The sequence below is a fragment of the Pleurodeles waltl genome, chromosome 6 (genome assembly GCF_031143425.1).
Source record: "Pleurodeles waltl isolate 20211129_DDA chromosome 6, aPleWal1.hap1.20221129, whole genome shotgun sequence".
Taxonomy (NCBI): Eukaryota; Metazoa; Chordata; class Amphibia; order Caudata; family Salamandridae; genus Pleurodeles; species Pleurodeles waltl.
The window spans coordinates 233,166,811-233,193,099 of record NC_090445.1 but is presented as its reverse complement, the minus strand read 5'-3'; the positions used below and the strand labels follow the sequence as shown (position 1 = coordinate 233,193,099).

At 48.1% G+C, this 26,289-nt stretch overlaps 1 protein-coding gene across 1 annotated transcript in view; it reads right to left on the bottom strand.

Annotated features, from left to right (window-relative positions):
• The window catches only part of NSF (N-ethylmaleimide sensitive factor, vesicle fusing ATPase), a 593,422-nt gene that overhangs the window by 275,693 nt on the left and 291,440 nt on the right, over positions 1-26,289 (bottom strand). The window contains exon 8 of the mRNA XM_069237976.1: positions 556-711. Within this exon, the coding sequence (XP_069094077.1) occupies positions 556-711 (156 nt within the window). The remainder of the gene's footprint in view (positions 1-555; positions 712-26,289) is intronic.

Sequence of the window (26,289 nt, the reverse complement as noted above, 5' to 3'; positions counted from 1 at the left end):
CTCATGTTTACAATATTCACCTATCCAGTAAAAGTATATTCTATTTATACGAAACCTTGGATTAGTATGAAAGAATATGTCATCAGGGGACACAGACTGCATCAAACAACTCAGCTTAATCCTGTGTAACACTAATTCTGCTGTACAATAGCAATAATTAACAAGCTTTTAACTCTGATGTCTAAATGCTCTCGACATATGCTTGCACAAGCAGTAATTTTTAAACCAAATATACTTTTTCCGCCAAGGGATCAAAGTTATATAAAACACAGTCAATCATCCATAAAAGGCAATATTTTAGGTGCATGACCTATGAAGGAAATTCCTTCAAATCGCTTTAATATTCTTGTTCCAACTCTGGATCACTGTGTGCCTGCAACGGGCTATGTACAGCTTTGAGCCTCCTCAGGTCATTGGCATCAGCAACCTGTGCAAAATGATTCTGTGTGCATTTTGGTGCCAAAAGAAATCTCACATGGTCCTTCCTAGTGCAACATGATCAACATGGAGTTTCAAACATCATTCATTTGAGACTATTCATTTTAGTGTTCATACCCATTTGTTCCACGATATCTGGGGGGAAAACACGGGAGGCAAATGCACGCCGAAAGATGTCAGAAAACTCCCTGTCCAGACCACCGATGCCCATCCGCTCAAAGTTCCAGTCTGGGTTGATGATTGATTGTCGACCTTGCTTGGTCTTTGATTTACCTGTTAAAAATAAAATAAAACAGTGAACATATGTCTCTCCTGCAGCCACAAACTCTTGCTTATAACAGGGGCCACCCAATAACCGCCTATAACCTAGGCAGTACAAACCTAGAGTGCTACAGTGGTTCTACACACAATAACGTAAAATTAAATTAGTGTAAAATGTAACTATATGCAGAAAAGTCACAACGCTTTGCTGTCAACGAGGGACGAGTGCTGAAGCCACGCTGAGGTGAGAGCTGGTTGAGAATTTACTGCACCTCATATGCAGATTACTCAGTTTGGTCAGACTGACCGTGAACTGCCCTAATTAACTTAGGGCCAGATGTATCAAGCAGTTTTGCCCATTCTGTGTCTATGGGAAAATGTGTTCGTACATATGGCCCTTAGTGCCTACCCGGCCTGACTTCTCTATTCCAATTTTTTATGTTGGCGACCATGGACATCAGGGGTAGTAAGCGCTATATAAATACTATTACAATACAATACAATACATATAAAGGCATGTAGATGTCAGAGCCCACTGATCGATTTCTGTACTTTACCTTCAGATAACTTCTTTTGGTGAGACTCAGTCTTAACCTACACCTCTATTCCAAATTGAGATATCGAGCCACTGTATTGTGTCAACCATCAGCTCTCTCCATTGTTTGAGACTTTTAGGCCACATGTGCTCCACATTTGCTAAATAATTTATTGCCCTGATGATGACCTTATGGGGGAAAATGGTCAAAACGTTATCGCACCACTGATAATTGGATGAACAAAATAAAATCTTTGATAATTATGTCACAAAGATTCATTCAGGTATTAATATCATTGGGACTGCATTGTCACTAACCACTCAAATTCATATTAGCTTTCTTTCAACACGACCCACGTGTAATTATTTAAGCACTTTCTAATCTTCTTAAAAAATTAAATATGGCAAATTATTTTCTCGAAATTTTGAACTGAGTGTTTTCATCATATGGCCTTTGCTTTTGATTTGAAATTATCTGCATATGAATAATTCTTACATGAACTGTATTCTGAATTTGTGTGTAGAACCACTACATCATCCCTTGTCTGTTGCATCTACGGCATGCGCCTCGTGTAAGCAACCTTGAGAAATGTAAAGAGGCATGGTAGGTTTTTCTTATTACTTTGTATTCAATAACTTAAACAACATAGGAGAAATTAGGAGATACTGATAGAGTGGCAGCCATGCAATGGCAATAACTTCTATTGGAAAAATAACGAAATCGAATGGCTGTATGAATGTGTATCATGAGGTTTTTACCTTCAGGATCCTAATCGTACCGCTTGAACTTAAGTTAAAACACAGACTGCAGACTTAAGAAGAAAAATAAGGAAATGTAAGAGGAAAGACCTAGGGACGTACATTCTCAGATGTTAGTACATCTCTCTCACCATGCCTTCATTTAATGTTACAAATAAAGGCATCCTATTCAGCTTGTTACTGAGCTTCTAATCCCTGGGATGATTATGGCACAGACTTCAGTGCTCCTTATCAGGGAGGAGCAGTGACACCAAACGTGACACCATCTTTTACCTTAAGGGGTACCAACCTTAACTCCCTTTAAGAACGTTGTCTGGTTTGTGACAGCGATAAGTAGATGTTCGTGGATTTTTGACTGAGTCGTGGTCTAGCAACCACTTCATAAAGTGGAGTTGGCTCCCATAAGTGGGAACCTCTTTCCCCCAATTTACGTCCTTGGGGAAAATGCCTGTATTGAGCAAATTAGCCCTATGTCACAGTGTGTGCGAGAAACAGAATGAGCAATTTAGATGGAGGAGGTGTGCTAGCTAGCACAGTGTGTGCGGGAAATCCACCTACGATTCCCCCAAAGCAACCTTTGCATAAAGTATGGGAAAGAGTCTGGTCATCAAAGCTACATGAGCACAGAATATACATCCACCCCTATTCCTGGGCGAAAGTACATGCGCGGCCTCACCCTGAAGGGAGGGCACTTAGGTCTCAGTCCCCAGGGTGCGTTATGCAGACAGCAATCATAGGCCCTATGATTAAGAAATGTCCTTTAGAACTCAAAGTCAGTGTGAAGAGGACACGTCACCTCTGTTTTCCAATGATGATAGTTTCCAACCAATCAGAACGCTTGATCTCACTGGAGGATACATTTCTTTTTATGCTCTAATTAGCTGATTCTGAGATGGATGCACTCTCTCGGTGTTTGCTATGATTCTTCATCCCGTTGCTCTTTAAAGCACTCAAAGATCTGCTTCAAGTTTCATAGCATATTCAGACTACCTTAGAAATGAGAGACAAAGGATGGTGAATTGGCTTTAGTGTGAGATGGAGTACGAGCCTGGCAATCAAAGAGGCACCTGATGCTGCACTGCCATCTAGTGACAGACATCAAAGCACGGTAAAGACCTGAATTGAGGACTTCTGTAAATAATTACGGATAAATAGAAGGCAACACTCACAACCATGTTTCACTGACAATTGGATCTGGCTCTTGTTTTGGATGCTGAAAAGATAGCATGCAAGGTTACTATGTGAAAAGTTGATAGTTATATAGAAGCACATGTTGTCCCAACGTGTAAATGGAAGTAAATAGACTCTGCAACAATAGGTATAGAGGTTATTGTTCCTGTAGAAGACTAAAGCTTCATCCCTTAGAGTAGGGCTTCCAGGTCTTTTACTTTTACCACTTGCAGTCCCTGCACATGAATCAAGCCTCCGGCCTTAAAATGCATCCTCCTGATCCTTCACTATTAGGAATTACAGCCCCGATGGAAGAGTGAGACCTCCCCCCATACAGGAGGATCACCTACTCCATTAATAGTTCACATTCTACTGCTCGTGCCAAGCCTCTTTACATGCACGAGAACCTTACTCTATTAGTGCCCATACCTGTGCGGAGGAGTTAAGCCTCGCCACTTATAAAAGCATCTCAGGAACCTACTGCTAGTGCTAAGCCGTGCCTCCTGATGTGTATGAGAACCATTCATCATTAGAACTCATGGGCTTTTGACTTATCAGAGTCAGCAGTGCAGGCTAACCGCAAATTTGCCTTTGCCAAGGCTTGCTGGTGAATTCCTGCACCAACACCTGTCTGCAATCTTCACTACAGCGTGGGAAAACTTCGGCATCCATCAGGAACTCTTCTCCGGCTCCAGGGTTGCAGTGCTGACCTGTTCTTCCTCACCGTCGACCAACTCCTGCAAGTACAGCTGGGTGGGTAGTAGCTTCTTCTCCTCCTAGACTCCACTGACACTTTTGGACTTGGTCCCCTCTCTCCACAGGCTTCCTCTCCAGGAATTCACTGCTGGTTTCATGCAGTCTTGTCTGGGTGTCTTCTTTTCCTTCCTTTTCGGTGGTCTGGGGAAATTCCAGTGATTTACTCCTACTTTCCTGGTCGCTGGGGGAGGACGGGGGGGATACTGTGTTGTTACTTACCTCTGTGGTTTTCTAGTACTCCCAGCTCCCCCTACACATTCCACTCACCTAGGTGGGGGTCCTGTGTTTCCATCCCATTTTTTTAGTATACGGTTTGGGTTCCCTCTAGGGGCACTATTGGTTATTGCTATTTGCACTGTTTTCTAACCTTTTCTGTGCCTATTACTGTTTACTAGTGTATATGAACAAGTTACTTACCTTTAGTAACAAATTATCTGGTAGAGAGTCTATCTAGCTGCAGATTCCTTACCTTAGAATTCTCTGGCGTCAGCTTCGAATCTGGAATTTTTCTGCTAGGAAGTGCCCTGCGCTCACTGTCGGGTGGCGTAGTTCGGATCAGTGTGCGTCGTCCGGGTCCGCGTGGCATCGTCAGCGTCGTTGGAGCTATCTGTGACATCACGGTCTTCTATATAGGTACCACCCCGGCACGCGTACGTCAGTTCTTTTCCACAAATTTTACGCCAGAAGCGCAGTCATGGAAGAACCAACAATTATTTACTTTTCTTTTGATTATTTGAGCAAAAAGACATGCCCTCGAGAAAGGGAAAAAAATATGAAAAATATAATGTATATATTCGTAGAGCAGGGAGGCTTGGGTGGGTGTAAGGAATCTGCAGCTAGATAGAGTCTCTACCAGATAATTCATTACTGAAGGTAAGTAACTTGTTCATCTGATAGAGACTTCTAGCTGCAGATTCCTTACCTTAGAATAGATACCTAAGCTATAACTCTTGGTGGTGGGCTGCGAAAATATACTTCACACAAGGAAGTCCTGTAGGACCGAGCAAGCAAAATGCCCCTCTCTCCTCACCTGGCTATCCAGGCAGTAGTGTCTTGCAAACATGTGCAAGGAAGCCCACCTTGCCGCCTGGCAAATATCATGTACCGGCACGCCTCGAGCTAACGCAGTGGTAGCAGCTTTCCCTCTGGTAGAGTGAGCTCTCAAGTCCTCAGGGGGCCGCTTCTTAGCCAAAGCGTAGCAAATTTTAATGCAGAGAACGACCTAGTGTGAAAAGGTTTATTTCTGGACTGTCTGACCCTTCTTTGCACCAACATAACCCACAAAGAGTTGGTCGTTCACCCGGAACTCTTCTGTGCGGCCAAGGTAGAACGATAACGCTCTTTTTGGGTCCAGCCGAAGGAGACGCTCCTCTTCTTTAGAGGGATGCGGTGGAGCAAAGAAGGTGGGCAGGGTGATATTTTTACCCAGATGAAAAGGGGTCAACACCTTGGGGAGGAAAGAGGCATAAGTTCTGAGGACTCCCTTATCAGGATATATCGTGAGATACGGCAGTCCTGATGATAAAGCCAGCATCTCACTCACTCACCTGGCAGATGTTATCGCCACTAAGAAGGCTGTTTTGCTAGTGAGCAGCCAAAGAGGACAATTATGCAAAGGCCCAAAAGGAGCACACATAAGAAAAGTGAGCACTAGATTGAGGTCCCACTGGGGCATAACAATAGGCGTAGGTGGAAACACATATACAAGCCCTTTTAAGAATCTTTGTACAATAGGAGACTTAAACAAAGACTGTTGATCATGCAAGTGAAGAAAAGCTGATAAGGCAGAAAGATAGCCCTTAACCCTAAGGAGGAACCCTGTTGGGCGAGTGAGAATAAACAGAAGGATATCAGAAAGAGAAGAAGTAAGGGGATCAATAGACCTCTCTGTACAATATGATACAAAATGTTTCCAACGGCAGGCGTAAACCATCTTAGTAGAGTGGTGCCTGCCTGCCTGCCTACCAGAATGCCATCACAGACTTCGGGAGGGAGGTCATAAACCATCAACTGCTGCCGCTCAATCTCCAAGCATGAAGTCGCAGAGTTGACAGGTTCGGGTGGAGAACCTTCCCCTGCTGCTGAGACAGAAGATCCTCCCGAAGAGGCAACCTGATTGGAGGATTGATGCTCATTTTGAGAAGCTCTGGATACCAGACTCTTCGTGCCCAATCCGGAGCCAATAGGATTACTTGGGCCCAGTCGTTCTTGATTTTCTTGAGAACTGTGGGCAGAAGTGGTATGGGCGGAAAGGCATACAGGAGGCCTAAACTCCACTCGCGACGAAAAGCGCCGCCTAGCGATAGCCACCTTGGAAACTCCAACGCGCAATACTGCTGACATTGTGCGTTCTCTGCGGAGGAAAACAGATCAAACTAAGGCTCTCCCCACTGCTGAAAGAGTCCTTGCGCCACCTCCGGATGGAGACGCCATTTGTGATCCGCTAAGTATCGCCAGCTGAGTTTGTCTGCTCTGGTGTTCAGAGAATCTGCCAGATGTTGAACCACCAGAGTTATGCCCTGGTGTTCCAGCCATGTCCAGAGATGCAGGGCCTCTTGACAAAGGGTCCACGACCCCACACCCCCCTGCTTGTTGCAGTACCACATTGCAGTGGTGTTGTCTGTGAACACCTGCACTATTTTCCCTTTCACAACATGAAGAAATGCCTTTAATGCTAGCCGGATCGCCCTGAGCGCCAATAAGTTAATATGGAGCCCAGATTCCGCTGGAGACCAGAGGCCCCTGATCTCCACCTCTTCCAGATGGCCGCCCCATCCCAGAAGTGACGCATCTGTCACTACTGTGAGATCTGGTTGAGAAAGGGAGAGGAGTCTGCCTTTTACCCAATCGCAGTTCACTATCCACCACTGCAGAGCCTTTGCAGTTCCCGCAGAGATCTGAACCATGTTGGTAAGATTTCCCTGATGCTGTGCCCATTGGAACTTCAGGTCCCACTGCAGAGCCCTCATATGCCATCTGGCATGTTTGACTAATAAGATGCAAGAAGCCATGAGTTCCAACAGGCTCAGAGTCTGTCTCACCGAAATCCAGGATAGAGGCCAAAACATCGGTATCATAACCTGAATATCCTGGACTCGCTGCTCGGGAGAATAGACCCGATGCTGCACTGTGTCCAGAACAGCTCCAATGAAAGTGAGCTTCTGAGAGGGCGTCAGGTGTGACTTTGGCACATTTATAGTGAACCCCAGCGAATGCAAGAGGTTTGCCGTCATCTGGAGGTGGGTGATGAGAGCCTGGGGCGTCTGAGCCTTCAACAGCCAGTCCTCCAGGTAGGGGAAGACTGAAACCCCTGACCTGCGCAGATGAGCTGCCACCACCGCCATCACTTTCATGAACACCCGAGGGGCACTGGTGAGGCCGAAAGGGAGCACGGTAATCTGAAAGTGTTTGTGGCCCACTTTGAACCACAAGTAACGCCTGTGGGCCAGCCGGATGGGGATGTGAAAATATGCATCCTGCAAGTCCAACACTACCATCCAGTCTCCTTGGTCTAGGGCAGACAAGACCTGAGCGAGAGTGAGCATCTGAATTTCTCCTTTATGAGGAAGAGATTGACGTCCCTTAAGTCCAGGATAGGGTGAAGGCCCTTGTTCTTTCTGGGAATCAGAAAGTAGCGGGAATAACAACCACTGCCTACTTCTGACATCGGGACCCTTTCTATAAATCTCTTGGCCAAGAGAGCCATAACTTTCTCGTGGAGCAAGACCAAATGATTCCCCCATCAGCCGTTCTTTTACCAGAGGGACAGAAGGAGGGAAAGGCTGAAAGGGGAGGGAATAGCCCTTCCGTATGATCGGCAAGACCCATTTGTCCGGTGTGATGGACTGCCAGTGAGGGAGATGAAATTGAATCCTCCCTCTAACTGGACGGACAAGGTCTTGCAGAACCATACTAGGAGGGCTTGGGCGCTGCGGAGGGGGGCTGTGTGGTGGCCGACCTCTGGGTCTGACGGTACCACAACCTCGTCTTCGCACAGGATGTTGTGAAGCCGGAGGACGGTGGCTAACTTGTGGCTGGCGTGGTACCGCGCCCGTTCCGAAGCCTCGAAAGGGACAGAAGACAGACTGCTGACGAGCTGGTGCAGAAAGGCCCAAGGATATGGCAATAGCTCGGGAATCCTTGAACCTCTCAAGCGCAGTCTGCCTTCTCACCAAAAAGGCAAGAGCCATCAAAAGGCATGTCCATAAAACTCGACTGGACATCCCCTGAGAAGCCAGTAGAACGTAGCTAGGCGTGGCGACGAAGGGCCACTGTCGGTGCAATCGCTCTACACACCGAGTCGGTCATGTCCAATCCACACCTAATAGTAAACTTGGCTGTATCTCTCCCATCCTTGACAGCCTGGGTGAGAGTGTCCCGTACGCCCTCCGGGACCTGGGGCAGCACCTGTGCCACCGTATCCCATAAAGTATGGGAAAAAAAGCCCAATAGGCAAGAGGTGTTTACTGACCTCAATGCCAGGCTGGAGGAAGAAAACAACTTCTTTCCAAGTTGGTCCAGCCTCTTGGATTCCCTATCCGGAGGGGAGGAAGGGAAGGCACCACGGGAAGTGGATGCTTGGACCACCAAGCTCTCCGGGGTGGAGTGTTGAGTCATTTGGAGCAGGCCTACGGCAGCGGCCAACTGTCTTATTCACAGGAGACCCTGTGCTGGGTTTGGACCATGTTCCCAGAAGGACATCCGTTAAGGCTTCATTGAAGGGCAACATCAGCTCCAATGTAGACACCCCCAGCTGAAGCACCCCCGTCAGGAGATTCGTCCTGTCTGCGACCGTAGGCAAGTCTAGGTCCAAGACCTCAGCTGCCCTACGCACCACCATGGCATAAGAAGCCCCTTCCTCCGTAGCTACATTGGGAGGAGAGAACATGCCAGCATCTGGAGAAGTATCCAGTCCACTGGCTTCCCCTAGATCCTCATACCAGTCCTGTTCATGCTCCAGTTCACACTGTAAGGGGTCCTCCGACCCCTCCCACTCCTCTCCTGTGCCTGGCTGTTCAGAATAAGGCTCAGGCAACGTTGCAGAAGTATGAATCGGCATCGTACGTCGTCGTTCTGGCTCCGGATCATCTGGCATGAAGATGGGGCTACCACCACCAGTGGGCGCCAGTGGTGGAGGAAGCGTCGACGTCGGGCCCGGCGCCAGAGAAGGTCGACTGTGAGATACCGGCACCAGCTTGGATCCACTATCGGATCCTGGGGTCCCCAACGGCGCACCAAGGCCGAAGCCGCTGATGTCGAACCCAATCGGGCTCCTGCTGACCCTGCGGGGCCCAAACATCCACCCGAGGGTGCAGCCCGCTCAAAAACAAGGCACATAGCCTCATAAAATTCTTTAATTTGAGCGGGGGTCGCTCTGGTCCCTGGAAAAGGAGGAAGACGCGGAGTCGGCCCTAATGGCGGCTCCGCAGAGCCGCGCTCGGAACATCGACGTTCCCTAGATGCCTTGTCGGCCGACGGGCGTGCCGAAGCCGCTTGGACTTCTTCTGTTTGTACCTCTTACCTGTGTGCCCTGATGACCTCGAATGGGAGGAAGAGGACTTCAGACTCTTGGAGCGGTGCCCCGACCTCCTCCTACTGTGGGACCCTGACCTCCTTGGAGTTGCGCCGACCGAAGATGGCTGTCGGGCCGTTACAAGCTTGAAAGATCTCCCTCTCGAGGCCTTCGGAGCCATGGCCTGACAGTCGGAACACAACGTCGAATCGTGGTCCTTCTCCAGACACCAGAGACGGTGTGGATCCATGACCGACATGGTGTGATGACATGCACCACCCGGCTTGAATCCTGTCTTTCTCGAAGACATCTCAAACAATCAAAAAACCTCAACAAAATTGTCAAAGAAGAAAGGTAGCTCTTCCTAGATCTGTGCTTAACCGGCGCAGAAGGAAAAGAACTGACATACGCGCATTGGGGTGGTGCCTATATAGAAGGCCGTGACGTCACAGACGGCTCCAACGACACCACACGGAGCTGGATGACGCACGTGGATCGGAACAACGCCACCTGACGGCGCGCGCATGGTACTGCTCAGCAGAAAAATTCCGGATTCGAAGCGGATGCCAGTGAATTCTAAGGTGAGGAATCTGCAGCTAGAAGTCTCTATCAGATAATTAGTGTATTACTTACCTCGTATTGGAGTGTTGTCTCTTTGGTATTTTGTGGTATTGTGTACCAAAAAAAGTACCTTTTATTTTTGTAACACTGTTTTCTTTCATGTGTGTAAGTGCTGTGTGACTACAGTGGTATTGCATGAGCTTTGCAGGTTTCCTAGGTAAGCCTTGGCTGCTCATCCACAGCTACCTCTAGAGAGCCTGGCTTCTAGACACCGCCTACACTTCACTAAGAGGGGATACCTGGACCTGGTATGAGGTGCAAGTACCTTAGTTACCAACCCCACACCAGGCCAGCTTCCTACATTAGGACGCTATCATTCAGAGGCACTGCAGATTTAAAGGACAAGGTGGATTTAAAAGCAGATTACTTGAGACTGCTTTTGTACAAAAGATAAAGTTTCCTTTAAAGTGTTGTTTTTACTATTAGTCCATAGGCTCTTTTCCAATATCAACTTGTAGCCAAAGGGCACATAGTGGTAAGACCAAGTTTGGTTTCTATATATGTTAAGCCACAGCTGCATGCACACATACGTCAGATGTGCATGACATCTTACCAGCTCATGACAGTTCCTTCTTGAAAAAATGAGCAAATCTGTGTGTATTTTTGGGCAGTGACTGAAGGATAGGCAGAAGAGTGCAGATAAAGGCAATGAACCTATGTGCCAAAAGCAAAGTAGCCGCTATCAACCTTTATCTTGTCAACTGGTGGCAGGGTTACGTACTGATTGGATGGCCTCTCAACGATACCCTGATGGTTCAGGTCCTAATAGGCTAGTTGTGAATGGCTTTGTGCCACCTGGTGTCTTCACTTTTAATTATACCCCCTTGGTTTCAGGAGAGACTGTGTTGCCTGAACTTCTGGAGGAGCCATACTCTTGTATTTTTCTTGCAAATTGTTATTTACACTTGCTAAGTGCATGGCGTTTTTCCTTTCAAATGGGGTAGATGGGCTGAACAACAGGGTTTGTGAACATAAGCCTGTATGGTCAGGTTGAGAAAACTACAGTGTTTTTCATTTCAACTGAAGTAGCTGGGCTGACAGGGTTGGAGAAGATGGACATGCATAGTCATATTGGGAAAATGACAGACAATGCTCACAGGAGGAACTTGCCTGAACTCCCTGGTTCATATCTAAGGAGACACCAGAACAAACTGATTTGGTCCACTTAATATACAACAAAGGGTCTGCTAGCTTCTCTGGGGGCTAGGTGGCTGAGAATCCACAACAATGGTAAAAAAAAAATTAGATCACCTAAAACCAACCATCCAAAATGAACTGGAGTCCCATCACAGTAAAATATGAACTTTCAGGGAGGCAGGGGGGGGGGCCAGGGCCTATATTGAAAATGTCTAAGTTGTAGGTTAGCCTACCTCAGGCGATCCAGTTTCCAGAACAATTAAATAATTAAGGAGAGCCATCCCATGTGCAACTTGTCACAGAATTAATGTTTAATGTAGGTGGGAGCTCTGAACAGGAAAACATCTAAGCTTTTCAGTCTTAGAAAATACAGATGCAGTCACCAACAATGTCAAGGATGTTAAAAATGTGGGGTGAAGAGGATAGAAGATCAACACTCTCCTACTCCTGGATTGCTCACTTAATGTAAGTGTCCACCTCCATACAAGTAAGAAACACTCCACACCACCACATGCAATGTTCTATATGGCTTATATACCAGTACACTACATAACGTACTAAGAAACCATTCCTTGTGAACTATCTTTTAGCCTTGTAATGCTATCGCTCATCAACAATTTTTGGTCGTGACTTCCGTCGAGCAGTGGGTTTCAGGAGTATTTTACGTCCTTAGACTTTTAAGATGCAGGTTCCCATTCCCCCGTGGATAGAGAAAACAGGGCATCATTCTCTCCCTGACATCTTTAAACCACCCCACCCCCCCTTCCTTTACCCTCCCTAGACACTCATATTTAAACATCCGACTTTGGTTCCTGTCTTCACTTGCCTGTGAATAGAGACAATGGGACATCTTGTACTTGTATAACCTTTAACTGGGGTAACAGGGAGCCCTGAGTTATACAGCCTATGCTTCCATTAAACCATGTCTTCTAGACCCTCCATTTACAATACTTTTTGACAAGTCTGTTCTCTATCACCCGGTCTTTCATTTCCTGCTTTTTAATAGGGCATAAAGAAACAGGATCACTTTGTGGTTCCTCCCAGTTTAATCAGTGACGCCTATACCTCTCTCAAGTGAAGCGGACTGTTTTCAGATATGACGGCTAAACTATAATGATGCTTCATGGGACTCTTGCCTTCCTCTTTTTGCGATCTGAAGGCGAGTATATCTCCATGTTGACTACCTAACCTCCCTCACTGTCACCCTTGCCCCAATAGTCACCTTAGTTACGGCTATAGGCATGCCAACATTCATGGCTTCTCTGGATCGCCATGATAGCGGATTCTGAGTGTTCCTTCCAAACTCGATGTGTGACCCTGGCCCCGGGGAACAGGTGTAAGTATTGACTTCCTCTATCATCCTGTTCAGTCACCACCTGTGTCGGCCAAGGAGGGTCAGGATACAATGTCCTAGTGTCAACAGTCTTCAGATTGTTCCCCTACAGTGGAGGTGATAAAGAAGTCCAAACATATCTCTACCTCATATCAAAGGATGAGAGGGTCCAATGACTACGTCCTTTGAAGGAAGGACTTTCTAATGGATTGGGGCAGCAAACTGCATCACAACAAGTATGCATGACTGTTGCAAGTTAAAAATCATAACAAGGGGGGGTGTGTCCAAGATGGCGGAGCACTAGGACGTGCCCGCTAGCGCTCTGCCGCCTCGATCCAGAAAAGTGCCTCGCGGCCTGTGGGGGGGAAGCCTGGAGGCTCCCCCCACATTGTGAGGCTCCCCCGGGTGTTTTGTTCCGCTCGGCTGCAGCCGGGTCCGGGCTGTGCCGCTCCCGCGAGGAGAGCTGGGCTCGGCCCCGGAGTGGCGCAGGAGGCGGCCTGGGCAGCAGGACGGGCCTCTCCCCGGCGGTCCTTCCGAGCGTGGCGCCGAGGGACTGAGGGCCTGGGGGCTCACCCTGGGCCCCACAGCAGCTGGATTGCGCCACGGGTCCCGGCGCTTGGAGAACTGAGCGCCCTGAGGGAGAGGGGCGCTCCCTCGTGTTCTGCCGGACCGGGAGCGGCAGACGGGGCCTCCGCACCCTGGCGCCTTGGAGTGGGGCCTTTTGAATTGCGGGGCCCCAGCAGAAGGTAGGGGCCCAGAAGCTCAGCCTCCGGGCTATTTTACTCCACCATTTGAACTTTTGATGAGCGTGGTCCTGCAATCTTTTGGAAAGGCACCAGGAGCGGACTGCTGCAAGTGGTGATTGCTAGGGGTCGTACCTGGGCGCGGTCCCGGACAGGGCAGGCATATACTGATCAGCCCCAGACGGAAACCCTGGAGGCCCTGCAGGATTGAACCGGCGAAGTGTGACCAGGCCGGTGCGCCATGGCGACATCAAAATCCAAGCGCGAGCGCTCAGTGAGGGACATGCTGGCAGGGACGCGCCTGACATCTGGGACTGTGGCGGAGGAGACTACCTTAGCTTTAACGACAATAAGCATTGCAACACTGTGGGAGGCACTGAAATCTGTCTTGAGGGGCGAGGTGATGTCCCTTTCTTCTAGGGACAATAAGGCAAGGAGTCGACTTAGGGGGGACCTAGAGCAGCGAGTGAGGGTTTTAGAGCGCTCACATAAACACACCGGTGCTCCTAGAGTATGGCGAGAGCTCGAGAAGGCGCGACAGGGCAGAGTACGCGGTAGTCCACCTCAAACAAAAGTACTATGTAGGAAGCAACAAATGCGGTAAGTTACTGGCACATAGGTTGAGAGCGCAGCATGCAGCATCAATGATAAAAATGGTGCGCTCCCCTTCTGGAACTGAAGCGCACACGAGTGACCAAATAGCGCAGGCTTTTGCAGAATTCTATCAAAATCTATACAGGGCTGAGGAGCCCGGTACCTTAACTCCAGAATCCTTCTTAGATGACATAGCAATCACCCCCTTGTCTTTGAGAGAGGCAACCGCGTTAGATCTACCTATAAGGGCAGAGGAGGTTATATCAGCGATCGCCCGGCTGCAGACCGGGAAGTCACCTGGCCCCGATGGTTTCTCTGCGCTTTTTTATAAATCCTTCTGTGTGGAACTTGTTCCCGTTCTGGTTCGACTCTTTAACTCTTTTCGTCAAACGGGCGCTCTTACGCCTAGTATGTTAGACGCTACCATGGTGGTTATCCCGAAACTGGGGACGGATCCTGAGGAATGCGCCTCGTATAGGCCGATCTCCCTCCTGAATATTGACGCCAAATTATTCACTGGCATTTTGGCACATCGCCTCAACTATTATATGCCGGGGCTTGAGGATCCCGACCAAGCGGGATTTATACCGCATAGACAGTGTAGCGATAATACCAAGCGACTGCTTCACCTCTTGGATAAAACCGAACGCCCTCGTAGGGCGGCGCTCTTCCTATCTATCGACGCTGAAAAGGTGTTCGATAGGGTTTACTGGCCATACCTGTTCAAGGTGCTTGAACGCTTCGGAATGGGACCAGGCTTCATGGCATGGATTCGCTGCATTTATCAAAGCGCCTCGGGCGGCGGTTCGAGTTAATGGGACACTTTCTTTGCCGTTCGCCGTCCAAAGAGGGACCAGGCAGGGGTGTCACGCTTTCGCCCCTCCTGTTCGCGCTCTACATGGAGCCTATGGCGCAGAGGCTCCGGGACAACCCTCAGATCACGGGCGTGAAGTTTGGGGGGGATGAACATCTCATATCGCTATATGCGGATGACATCATCCTTACTCTGGCGGAGCCTATGACCTCACTACCGGCGCTAATGGGTGTTTTAGAGGAATTTGGACGGGTCTCGGGGTTTCGAATGAACATGCTTAAATCGCAGGCTATGGGCAAGTTTATCAGTGCGGAGCAGGAACGGGACCTGAAGGCCCGATTCCACTTCACATGGTCCTCCTCGGGGCTCCCATACTTGGGGATCGAGCTGGGCTCCACAGTCGCCCCCGCACAGCGACGTTGAACTATGCGAAACTAACCCGGGAGGTGCAGCGCGACTTAGAGACATGGGGGAAACTTAAATTGTCCTGGTTGGGTAGGGTCGCGGCAGTGAAGATGACCATCCAACCACGTATACTCTATCTGTTTCAGGCGCTCCCGCTAGAGCCTACGCCGCGGACGATAGCGACCCTCCAAACAGCGGTTCTAAGATTTATATGGGAAGGCGGCGCGGTTATCGCAGCAGGTCCTGTATCGCCCCAAGAGAGAGGGGGGGCTGGCGGTCCCCTGTCTCCTTCAATACTTCCAAGCAGCACAGCTGCCTTTCCTCTTGGAATGGAGCCGACCATCTTCTGAGAAGCATTGGTGTTTTATGGACCAGGCAGTGGCTGGCTCTCACATATGGAAGGAACTCTGGCTTAAGCGCCGACACAGGGCGAAGGGATTGTATATATCCCCGGAGGTTTCGATGAGAGTGTGGGATCGGGTGGCCGGCAGGGTGGGCTTGACGACCTTCCCGTCCCCCAATGACTCCCCTGGGCGCGAACCCCGATTTTGGCCCGGGCCTACAGTCTGAAGCATTGCGTCGGTGGTATGAGGGGGGATGCAAAAGGGTGGGATATTTATTCGATGAGCAAGGGGTTATCCCCTTTGACCAGCTGAGGGAGCTATATGGCCTAACCGAGGCTGACAGGATGATGTACTATCAAATAAGACACTGGGCCCTGCTTCCAGCCAATAGGATATTAATAGATAGACCGTTAACACCGTTTGAAAAATGGATTCTAATGAAAAAGGGTGATAAGCGCGTGGTTTCTGAGCTTTATGTCCTCTTACGGGGGAGGTCCGTTCAACCAAGGCTAAGGGTCAATTGAGATGGGAGAAGGAACTAGAGAGGGAGTTATCGGAAGACGAGTGTCTTTTATAGGGCGCATCATACAGCTTATAACTCAGCAGGTACAGAGACAGCCTATAAGGTAGCCTCCTCCTGGTATTACACCCCAAATAGGATCCATGCTTGGGATCATGACAAATCTAGTCTTTGCTGGAGGGGCTGTGGGGGAGGGGGCTCCCTTGTGCATTTACTATGGCATTGTCCCAAACTACACCGGTACTGGAAGGACATAATAGACACTGTGGACAGGGCTTTTGACACTCATATCCCTAGATTTCCTGCCTATATCTTACTGGGCCTTCCCAATCCTCTCACTTTTCCCCTGAGATCATTGAAGGGACGGCAGATGGCTTTAGCCTTGAATGCTGCAGTACAGCTGTTGCTATCTGTGTGGGGGACAGAGCAGATCCCGACAACAGTCTCGTGGCTGCACAAGCTCTGGTTTATCCTCGCTATGGAAAAGCTCACCCTGACTTCTCAGCAGCGGAGCAGGGACTTTAAAGAACTTTGGCAACCATTCTTATGTATCCTATCCGGGGAGATTTCAGAGCTGACATGCCCAACTTATCTGAGGGTTCTGAATTTGAATTGAGTGCAGGGGATTGCACCTGCAAGGAGATGTATATATAGGACTAGATTTATATGGTATAAGAGCCTGAGATTGTTTGATCACTGTATTGTTAGCCAGAGGTGGGGAAACATAGTTGTATTAAATCTTTAACCGTCTTTTTTCTATTGTTTCGCATGAAGTAAGCTAATAACGAGCCTTTTGGCAATATTGTGATGTATTGCATATGTGATGTTCTATAACTGAAAACTAATAAACAGATTTGATCCATAAAAATCATAACAATACATATTACAACCATATAAATGTACTACCAGTGTAAAACAGATAAAACACCACAAAGATCAATGAATATTGGTCTACTTGACTATCCCTGGTTAGCCTTGGGTATAATTGCCCAGGCAGACCAAATATAAGATGCCACTGAAATAACTATTAAAACAGACTATATCCTATGGCACAGACTTATGTCATCATTTTAACTAGTAATACCATAGGTCCTGAATAGAAGCATTAGCTACCACTGGTGGATTCTCACTTTTACAATCATATTGGCCATCCACATCTTCAAACGCATTCCCTTTAGATATATTAATATAATCACATAATGGCAGAATACTTAGTCTGAATTTAATACACAATGTGAAGCATACTTTCGCTTATATGATGCCCAGAAATGTTTTACAGTCAACAGTTTCCTTGAAAGTAAAGTACCTAAACACCAATAACCATACTTATTATTTCAAATAGATGTATCATGGTTAACAAACCAATATTCTTCTAAGCTCAGCCAAATGGTGTGGGCATTTAGAAATGATGAATTAAGAAATAGGTCCTCTATTCTTATTTCAATAAAATTACTCCTAATATGGGATTGTCACTTATTTTTTGCGCCCCCAAGAGGTGCAATGTCAGGGTGTTCTAACATCTATAGCAGTGCGGGGATTCCTATGTACTGTGACAAATAGTATCAGTACCTACCTGTAAAACCAACTTCAAGAAGCATTTTATTTTTAATGGGAGGGACATTTATGTGTCCACATAATTTGGTACTATACGTTGGTGCAGCTACCTCATTCATCTGGTAGGCTTGTAATATTGCGCTCAGCAGCAGCCAACCAATCTTTTACTTGCATCAAAAAATGGTTCTCGTGGTTTGTAAAAGACTGCCTGCAGCTTAATGTTTTTGCTCTGCCCAAGCTAACCTAGTGTTGGGATGGTAAGTCTTCTGCATATTTCTGGAGAGCGTGCTTCCCCTGCCTTATGGTGATCTACAGGTAAGTCACTTAAAAGTTACTGCATGGTTTCTGGATCCCTACCTCAGTGAACATGACAAACATGTATGTTACTGTGGGCCTCCCTATTTACACGGACTGAGACCCTAGGGCTTAGCTCTAAGGTCGAGGGTGGCATGCACAGTGGACCCCTATTTCACAGAGGGTGGCTACTGCCCTCTCTCTACTAAGGCTGTGGTAGACGGACAGTGGTGGCAGCAATAAATCTATAGTCAGGGATACCTGTATCCTTGTACCCTTGGTGGAGGGGGCGGAGGGGCTACTAGCCACCCTCCTAATCAAGTTTGTGCAGTCTTCTTTGCCTGTGGTCCTTTTGCCTTTGTCTACCTAGGATATGTGTTTGAGAGCCAGTAGGTTCCCTAGTGGAGAATGGTGAGGTGAGTCATTGTGTTTAATGTGAGCTGAACAGTTCTGCTTGACATTCCAGCTCCTACGGGCCCCTCCCTATTCCTTGGAGAAGCTTGGGGGGCTGGGATAGACACTTGCTCTTATCTGTGTTTAGCTGCCGTAACTCTGCTAGGAGGGATGTTGGCCAGTGCCTCCTGGTCTAGAGTTAATTAAAATTTCTCTCTGGAGAACAGCCCTGGCTGAAACCAAGAGCCTGTCTTGAAGCTCAGTAACTCATTCGAAACATGTCTTATTCAGGCAGTGAGCATGACACAGATAGACCCTCATGATTGGAGAGGCACCCAGGATCCAAAAGTAACAGATCCTCTGATTGGATCAGCCTATCAATCAGAGGTGATAAAAGTCTGGCCTGAGTGGTCAGTGGCGGTTCAAAACTGTTCTTCGGTTCTAACAAGCATCTACAGAAGCCAACTGTGGGCCCGCAAAGTAAAGGCAAGGAAGCTTGCACACCGCGTCTGAACTTGAGAGCTTTCTCTGTGATGGATAGATTCTGCTGTGAAGGAATTTGCCAGCTGTGAAAGAGCACAAGGATCAATCAGCAGCCTGAATGCAGAAGCAGAGCACCATCTGTGTGTGGCGTATTTGCTTGGAAGTCAAGGAAACTGCAAACAGTTGTTCAAGATAAGGAAGCTTGAAGCACATCAACAGAAACAGAGGGAAACGGGGAAGCTTGATTCCACCAATCCTTTGAAGGAGAGAACTTTGCCCAGACCCCTCACCTGTGCTATTGCAGCCTGTTATTCTTACAGTTACAATCTGTAACTGGGGAAGAGTGTCCTGTGGTACAGGCCACCTACCTTTCTCTTTGTGATACATGGGGGTACAAGGGTGTACTGGCACTTTGGCCAGCTAAAATCCTCCTACAGCTGGTCAGTGGCTACTAGTCTAGTGGGGCTCCAGTAAACAGCGCCAAAACATCAAGCACCTGTGATAAGATCCCTGACGCAAACAGAGCGGTGTCCTTGCTAAGGACGGGAGGGCACTTCTGTTCTTTGGGTGGTGGGTTCTGGGGCTGATCTGAAACATTTGACTTCACATCATATGCTAAAACTACACCATTGCCATACAAGGACTGGTATCATGACTCAAGCAAATGAGAGCAACCCCGTGCAACACGGCCTGTAATATGCAATGCTAATTGTGTGTCTACATGCTAACTGTGTTTGTATAGAGCTTAGTGTCTAGACACTATAATACTGTTTGAGTTCAGAACTCTGGCCCAGAGGGTTATAGAGATGTCTGGTTTTCACTGTTCATCCTAGTTTAATGTGCAGTATATTTCTCTTATGTGTATTAAAGTAGTTTTCTTTTAAAAATATAAACAACAGACTGGACATTGATCTTATTAGCTGGTAGTACAGTATACCCTGTATTGTGAATGTCTAAACCCACCTCACCTCCTTGAGTAAGCCTTGGAACACGCTGCCTCGCTACCTATGAGAGAGCAAGCGCTGGAGAGGGGTACTTGGTTAACCAGTTTTGGGTCCACTAGTACTGAGACCCCAGGACACCAGTGGGGGACACTTCAGTTGATGTGATTGGAGCGGGGTAGCCCCTGAGTGCCCTGGTGGCCAGGAACGGAATCTAACACCTAGTATGGAAATTAATACCCAGATGGTAGAGGTGGGCAAGCTAGCTCAGGCATGAGTCAGATGCCTGGCTCTAGCTCAGCTCCCAAAATAAGTCAAGCTTTCATGTGCATTCTACCTGCCACCTCTGCTCTATCCTCATGTGCCAAGAATTTATGACAGTATTAACCTATGATGTAAAAGAGGAGGGAGCCCAAGATACCCTTCTAGTGTCTGAATTGCTTAATGGGAAACTAGAAAACTTGAGATTAATCACACCTTCCACGCTTAAGCAGATTGTGGGGTTTTAGGAAAATCTCTCTTTAATTTGATTTCACTGACTATCATGTTGTTTCATGTATAATATGCATCTAGGCTCCGTACAAGGTGCACATGAAAACTGAGTTGCCTCACGAACGACTCCCTACAGCTTTATCAAACTCAGGAACTAAGAACACAAGGTCAGAGCATTTGTTTCATGGGACTTCGTCCACTTGATACACCAAGGTTCTTAGATCGTCCTTATTATTACTACAACAGGGCTGCTTAAAAAGTATGACCCAGTAATACAACTATGCACATTTTCTGGGCAATTTACTTTGCCTAAGTAGCCCCAAGAGTCAACGTCCCAAAACAGTTCAAGCTTCCCTTCCTCACAAAGTACAACTGGACCATCAACAGTACAAGCTTCTCTCACAGATATAGGTCGGGCAGAATCAGTGGAACTGCTCTTCTTCACAGAACAGGTACAAAGGGCCAGATGTAGGTAGATTCTGAATTGCGACCCGCAAATTGCGAGTCAGAGCGACTCACAATTTGTGAGTCGCAATTCAGAATGTTGGATGGTGTCCATGACACCATCTGCGACTCGCAAGGGGGTAGCAAAGGCCCACCTCATTAATATTCATGAGGTGTGTCGCAATTTACGACCCCCTTGCGAGTGGCGGCATTCACAGTGATGGTGGCCTGCTGCGGACAGCAGACCACCATGTCTGTGACTGCTTTTTAATAAAGCAGTATTTTTTTTTTTTGTAATGCAGCCCGTTTTCCTTAAAGGAAAACGAGATGCATTACAAAAACGAAAACTTTTGTTTCATTTTTTGAGAGCAGGCAGTGGTCCATAGGACCACTGCCTTCTCTGAAAAAATGTTTGCAGTTCCGTTCACAAAGGGGAAGGGGTCCCATGGGGACCCCTTCCCTTTTGTGAATGGGTTACCACCCATTTCAAATGGGTGCAAACTGCGATTGGTTTGCGACCGCGGTCACGAAGCAATCCTGCATTGCACTGCGACTCGCAATTAGGAAGGGGACTCCCCTTCCTAATTGGGACTCGCAAACCCGTTTTGCGATTCGGTAACCATGTTACCGAATCGCAAAACAGGTTTTGTGCATTGCAAAGTGCATTTTGCACGTCGCAAACAGCGATTTTCGCTGTTTGCGATGTGCAAAATGCTTCCTACATCTGGCCCATAGAGTGTAGTAGTGCAAGTTCTGCTTCTCCAAACAGTTACAACGTTGGCAACAGCAGTGCAAGCCGCCCTCCCTCACAAGACGGTCAGATTAGGCAACAGTCTCTTGTATGTCTGGTCCATTCCAGGAAGAAGCAGTGCTGGTTTTGCTTTCTCACAAAAAAGGTACACCATAGCCACAGCAAAACAAGCTTCCTTCTCACACACAAGGCAGCCTCAGTGCAAGCTTACCTTCCCTGCAGTACAGATTTGGCATGGCAGCATGCTTTTCTATCCTCTGACAACCTGCTTCCTTGACTTTCCTCTAGCATGGATTTAGAATCTGCTGGACGTTGGTTGCTCTGCTTCCTTGGGTTTTGACAAACTGAGGAGTAGCCATAACCAGACCGGTAGCCAATTAAGTCAGTGTTATTTGGAGGGCCCAGTTATCTTCGCTTTAACAACATCCAAGCTTGGCACACACCTGCCATAAGGAGCAAACTCTGATCCCAGCCTCTGCGCGACGGTGTTAGAGGGTCGCCTGCTCGCAATCTCTAGCTTTCCAATACCATTCCACCGAGAGCAGCATGTTGTTTTCGGCTCTTTCGGAACTGTTCTTCAGCCTTCGAGCTCTGTTTCTTGGGGCTTTATCGCTGCACACCCTCTTCCATTCACAATCTCACCGGTTGCTGTTACTTCTTGCATAATTCACAAACCTTTAGCGTGCACACAATGAATCTGACCGCATGTTCAATAGCACTTTCTGTGCATTTACTGGCATTCACCCTTCGCCCATCTCTGCAGATTTTTTCCAGTCTGAATGAGTGGCCTCCAGGGAACTTTGCTCTCTTCTTGGAGACATTAGGTTACACCTGGGGCTCTCTAAGCTCTCTAGAACATGGCTGTCCCAGTGGTTAATTTTTAAAACAATAAGTGCCAGGGCCCTTGCCAGGAGGACTCAGCAGCTTGCACCATCCATTGCCAAAGTCTGCGCAGCCAATCACAGTACCAATATAACTAATCATAACACTCCTACAAGAGTGACAAGGCAGACTATTCAAGGCGCCCAAAGCTTGGGTAGCAAGTATTAGTGATTGTTCGGTAACGATTTATCTAGTAGAGCCATATTCTAGTTGCAGATTCCCCGTCAGGTGGTGTTGGTCGACTCCACATCTGTCTTTGGCATTGTGGTCGCTGGATATGACATTGCAGGTCGTACATAAGTGTCACCCCAGCATGCTAACCTCAGTTTCTTTTCACAATGCTCCACACCAGAAGCGTGGAGCCATGAAGAACACTGATACTGGTGTGCCAGAACTAGGGCCCTGAAAGGGAAGTTCCTGTCCCTAGAAATCTGTTCGCAGAGCGGGGAGGTTGGGTGGGTTAGCAGGCAAGGAATCTGCAACTAGAATATATCTCTACCAGATAAATCATTACCAAACTTAACTAACTTGTTAATCTGATAGAGACTTCTAGATGCAAATTCCTAACCTTAGAATAGATACCCAAGCAATAACACCTCCAGAGGTGAGTCTGTGAACTAAGATCATATTAGGAAGTCCTGGAGGACCAAAGAGATAAAGTAGCCCTCTCTGCCGACCTGGCTGTCCAGGCAGTAGTGCTTAATGAATGTGTGGTAACGCAGTGGTTACAACTGTAGCTCTAGTAGAGTGAGTGTGCAAGCTCCACATTTTAATGCAGAGAACAACCCATCTGGAGATGGTTCTTTTCTGCACTGCCCGACCTTTTGTCACACCCACATATCCCACATAGTTCATCATCCCCTTGGAACTCTTGAGTACGATTGAGGTAGCACGCCAATGCTCTTTTTGGGTCCAGGCGGAGGAGTCTCTCCTCTTCTTTAAAGGTATGTGGAGGTGTGTAAAAAATAGGCATGGTGATGGATTGGCCTACATGAAAGGGTGTAACAACTGTGGGGAGAAAGGAAGCCCTAGAACAAAGCACCACCTTGTCAGGGTGGCTGGTGAGGAAAGATAGCTTAGAAGAAAGAGCCTGCAACTCACTCACTCTGAGGGCCGAGGTGATAGCAACAAGGAAGGCTGTTTTTAGGGAAAGCAGGCCAAAGGGGCAAGTGTGAAGTGGCTCAAAGGAAGCACACCTCAAACAAGTGATAACCAAGTTCAAATCCCACTGGGGCATCATGAACGGGAAAGGAGGAAAGAGATATATAAGACCTTTAAGAAATTGTCCAACAATATGGAGTGATGGTCAGGCAAGCAGAGGAAAGCAGAGATGGCAGACAAATAACCCTTTAGGGTGCCCAGAGCAGAGCCCTGCTGGATCAAAGAAAGAACAAATAAAAAAATAAAAAACCTCAGAAAGAGGGGCAGGGAGGAGATCAACAGACTTGTTGGTATACCATGCCACAAATCCGTTCAGGCGTATACTCTTGCTTGAGGGACGCCTGGCTGCCAAGGTAAGATCGCAGACTTTGGGCAGAAGGCCAAAAGCTGTCAACTGCTGCCTTTCAATCTACACACAAGAAGGTACAGACTGGACAGGTTCAGGTGGAGAACAGTCTCCTGCTGCTGCAACAGAAGATCCTCTCGAAGGGGCAGTCTGATCAGAGCATTGATGGCCATGCTCAAGCACTCGGGATCCCATTCTCTTCTTGCCCCGTCCAGAGACACAAGAATTACTTGGGCCCGGTCATTTTTGATCTTTTTAAGAACTTTGGGCGGAAGTAGTATTGGTGGAAAGGCATAAAGGAGGCCTGAGTTCCACTCGATACAAAAAGCGTCTCAGAGCGAGTGCCGTCTTTGAAACTCCAATGCACAAAACAGCTGACACTGTGGGTTCTCTGGGGAGGCGAACCGATCTAACCAAGGCTCTCCCCATTGCTGAAACAGGCCTTGAGACACATCTAGATGGAGACACTATTCGCGATCGACCAGGGATTGATGGCCGAGTTCGTCCACTCTGGCGTTCAAAGAGCCCACCAGATGTTGAACCACCAGGGATATACCCTGATGTTCCAGCCATGTCCAGATGTGCGTGCCTCCTGACAAAGGGTCCACGACCCCTCCCTGCCATGCTTGTTGCAGTACCACATGACGGTGGTGTTGTCCATGAACACCTGCACACCTTTCCCTCTGGGCAAGGGAAGATATGCTTTCAATGTCAATCTGATCAACCTGAGCTCCAAAAAGGTTGATATGGAGCTCCGGCTCCGCCAGAGACCAGATGCCTCTGATCTCTGCCTCTCCCAGAAGTGACACATCTGTCACTACTGTTAAATCTGGTTGGAGAAGGGAGAATCTGCCTCTGATCCAATCATGGTTCGAAAGCCACCACTGCAGGTCTTTTGCAGTTCCCTCTGAGATCTGGACCATGTCGGAGAGATTTCGCTGGTGCTGCGCTCACTGGAACTTCAGATCCCACTGCAGGGCCCTCATATGCCATCTTGCATGATTCAATAGCAGGATGCAGGATGCAGGAGGCAGGAGGCCCAGCAGCCTCAGAGTCATTCTCAATGAAATTCAGGATTGTTGCTGAAACATTGGTATCATAGCCTGAATTTCATGAACTCGCCGCTTGGGAGGATAGGCTCGAAACTGCACTGTGTCCAGAACAGCTCTGATGAAAGGGAGAGTCTGAGAGGGAGTCAGGTGAGATGTTGGCGCTTTTATAGTGAGCCCCAGCATATGCAGGAGGTCCACCGTAGTCTGGAGATGAGAAAGTTAGTTTGGAGCAAATTCGCCTTTTTCAGCCATTCATTGAGGCAGGGGAAAACAAACCCCTAACCTATGCAGATAAGCTGCAACCACCACTACCACTTTTGTGAACACCCGAGGGGCGCTGGTAAGGCCAAAGGGGAGCACGGTAAATAGAAAATGTTTGTTGCCTACCACGAACCGCAAGTAACATCTGTGGGCAGGCAGGACAGGAATATGGAAATAAGCATACTGAAAGTCCAACGCTACCATCTAGTCTCCAAGGCAGATAGGACCTGCGCCAGAGTGAGCCCTTTGAACTTCTCCTTCCAGAGGAAGAGTTTGAGGGTCAGAGGTCTAGGATAGGGCAGAGGCCTTTGTCTTATCTGGACACCAGAAAGTAGCAGGAGTAGCAGCCACAACCTACTTCTGGCACAGGGACCCTCTCTATGGCTCCCTTGGCCAAGGGAGCCGTAACCTCCTCATGGAGAAGTGCCAAATGATCCTCCGTCGTGTGATCGCAGGATGGTGGCATGGATGGAGGGGTAGTCTCGAAGAGGAGGAAGTAGCCACTTTAGACTATCTGCAAAACCCACCTGTCTGACGTGATGATATTCCAGCGGGGCAGGTGATGGCGAATTCTGCCTACTGGTCCCTGGTGGGGAAGCGCAAGATCAGGAAAGCTTCAAAGCTGCCGCAAAGAAGGGGGGGGTGGGTCGGGGGTTTGACAGTGGGGAGGTGGACTGGCTAGACCGTTGGCTCCCAAGTCCACACAAACACTGGATCCCACGTCCTCAGCCACACAAAGGCTGCGCAGCATGCGTGGCACAGTGACTGGCAGGGAACGGATATGGCTGGGCGCCCATTCCGCAGCCACAAAAGGGGCAAAAAGCAGACTGAAGGGGGGCTGAGGGGCAGCTGTGAAGCCAAGGGACTGAGCCGAAACCCAAGACTCATTAAAGCGGTCAAGCGTTGAGTCAGTTTTGTCCTTGAAGAGAAGTGTGCCATCAACCGGCATGTTCATCAGAGTAGATTGGACATTCCCTGAAAAGCCAGGTGTACGTAACCAGATGTGGCGCCTCAAAGCCACAGTCGTAAAACCGATCTGCTCAGAGTAGGTCGTTTCCAGCCTATATCTGATGGTGAACTTCGCGGTGTCTCTCTCATCAGCAACAGCTTGGGACAGAACGGCCCAGGCATCCACCAGGACATGTGGCATCACTTGTGCGATCGTGTCCCATTAAGTATGGGAGTAACGGCCCAAAAGGCATGTGGTGTTCACTGACCGCAATCCTAGGGTGAAGGAAGAAAACAACTTCTTCCCAGGATGGTCCAGCCTCTTTGATTCTTTATCCTGGGGAC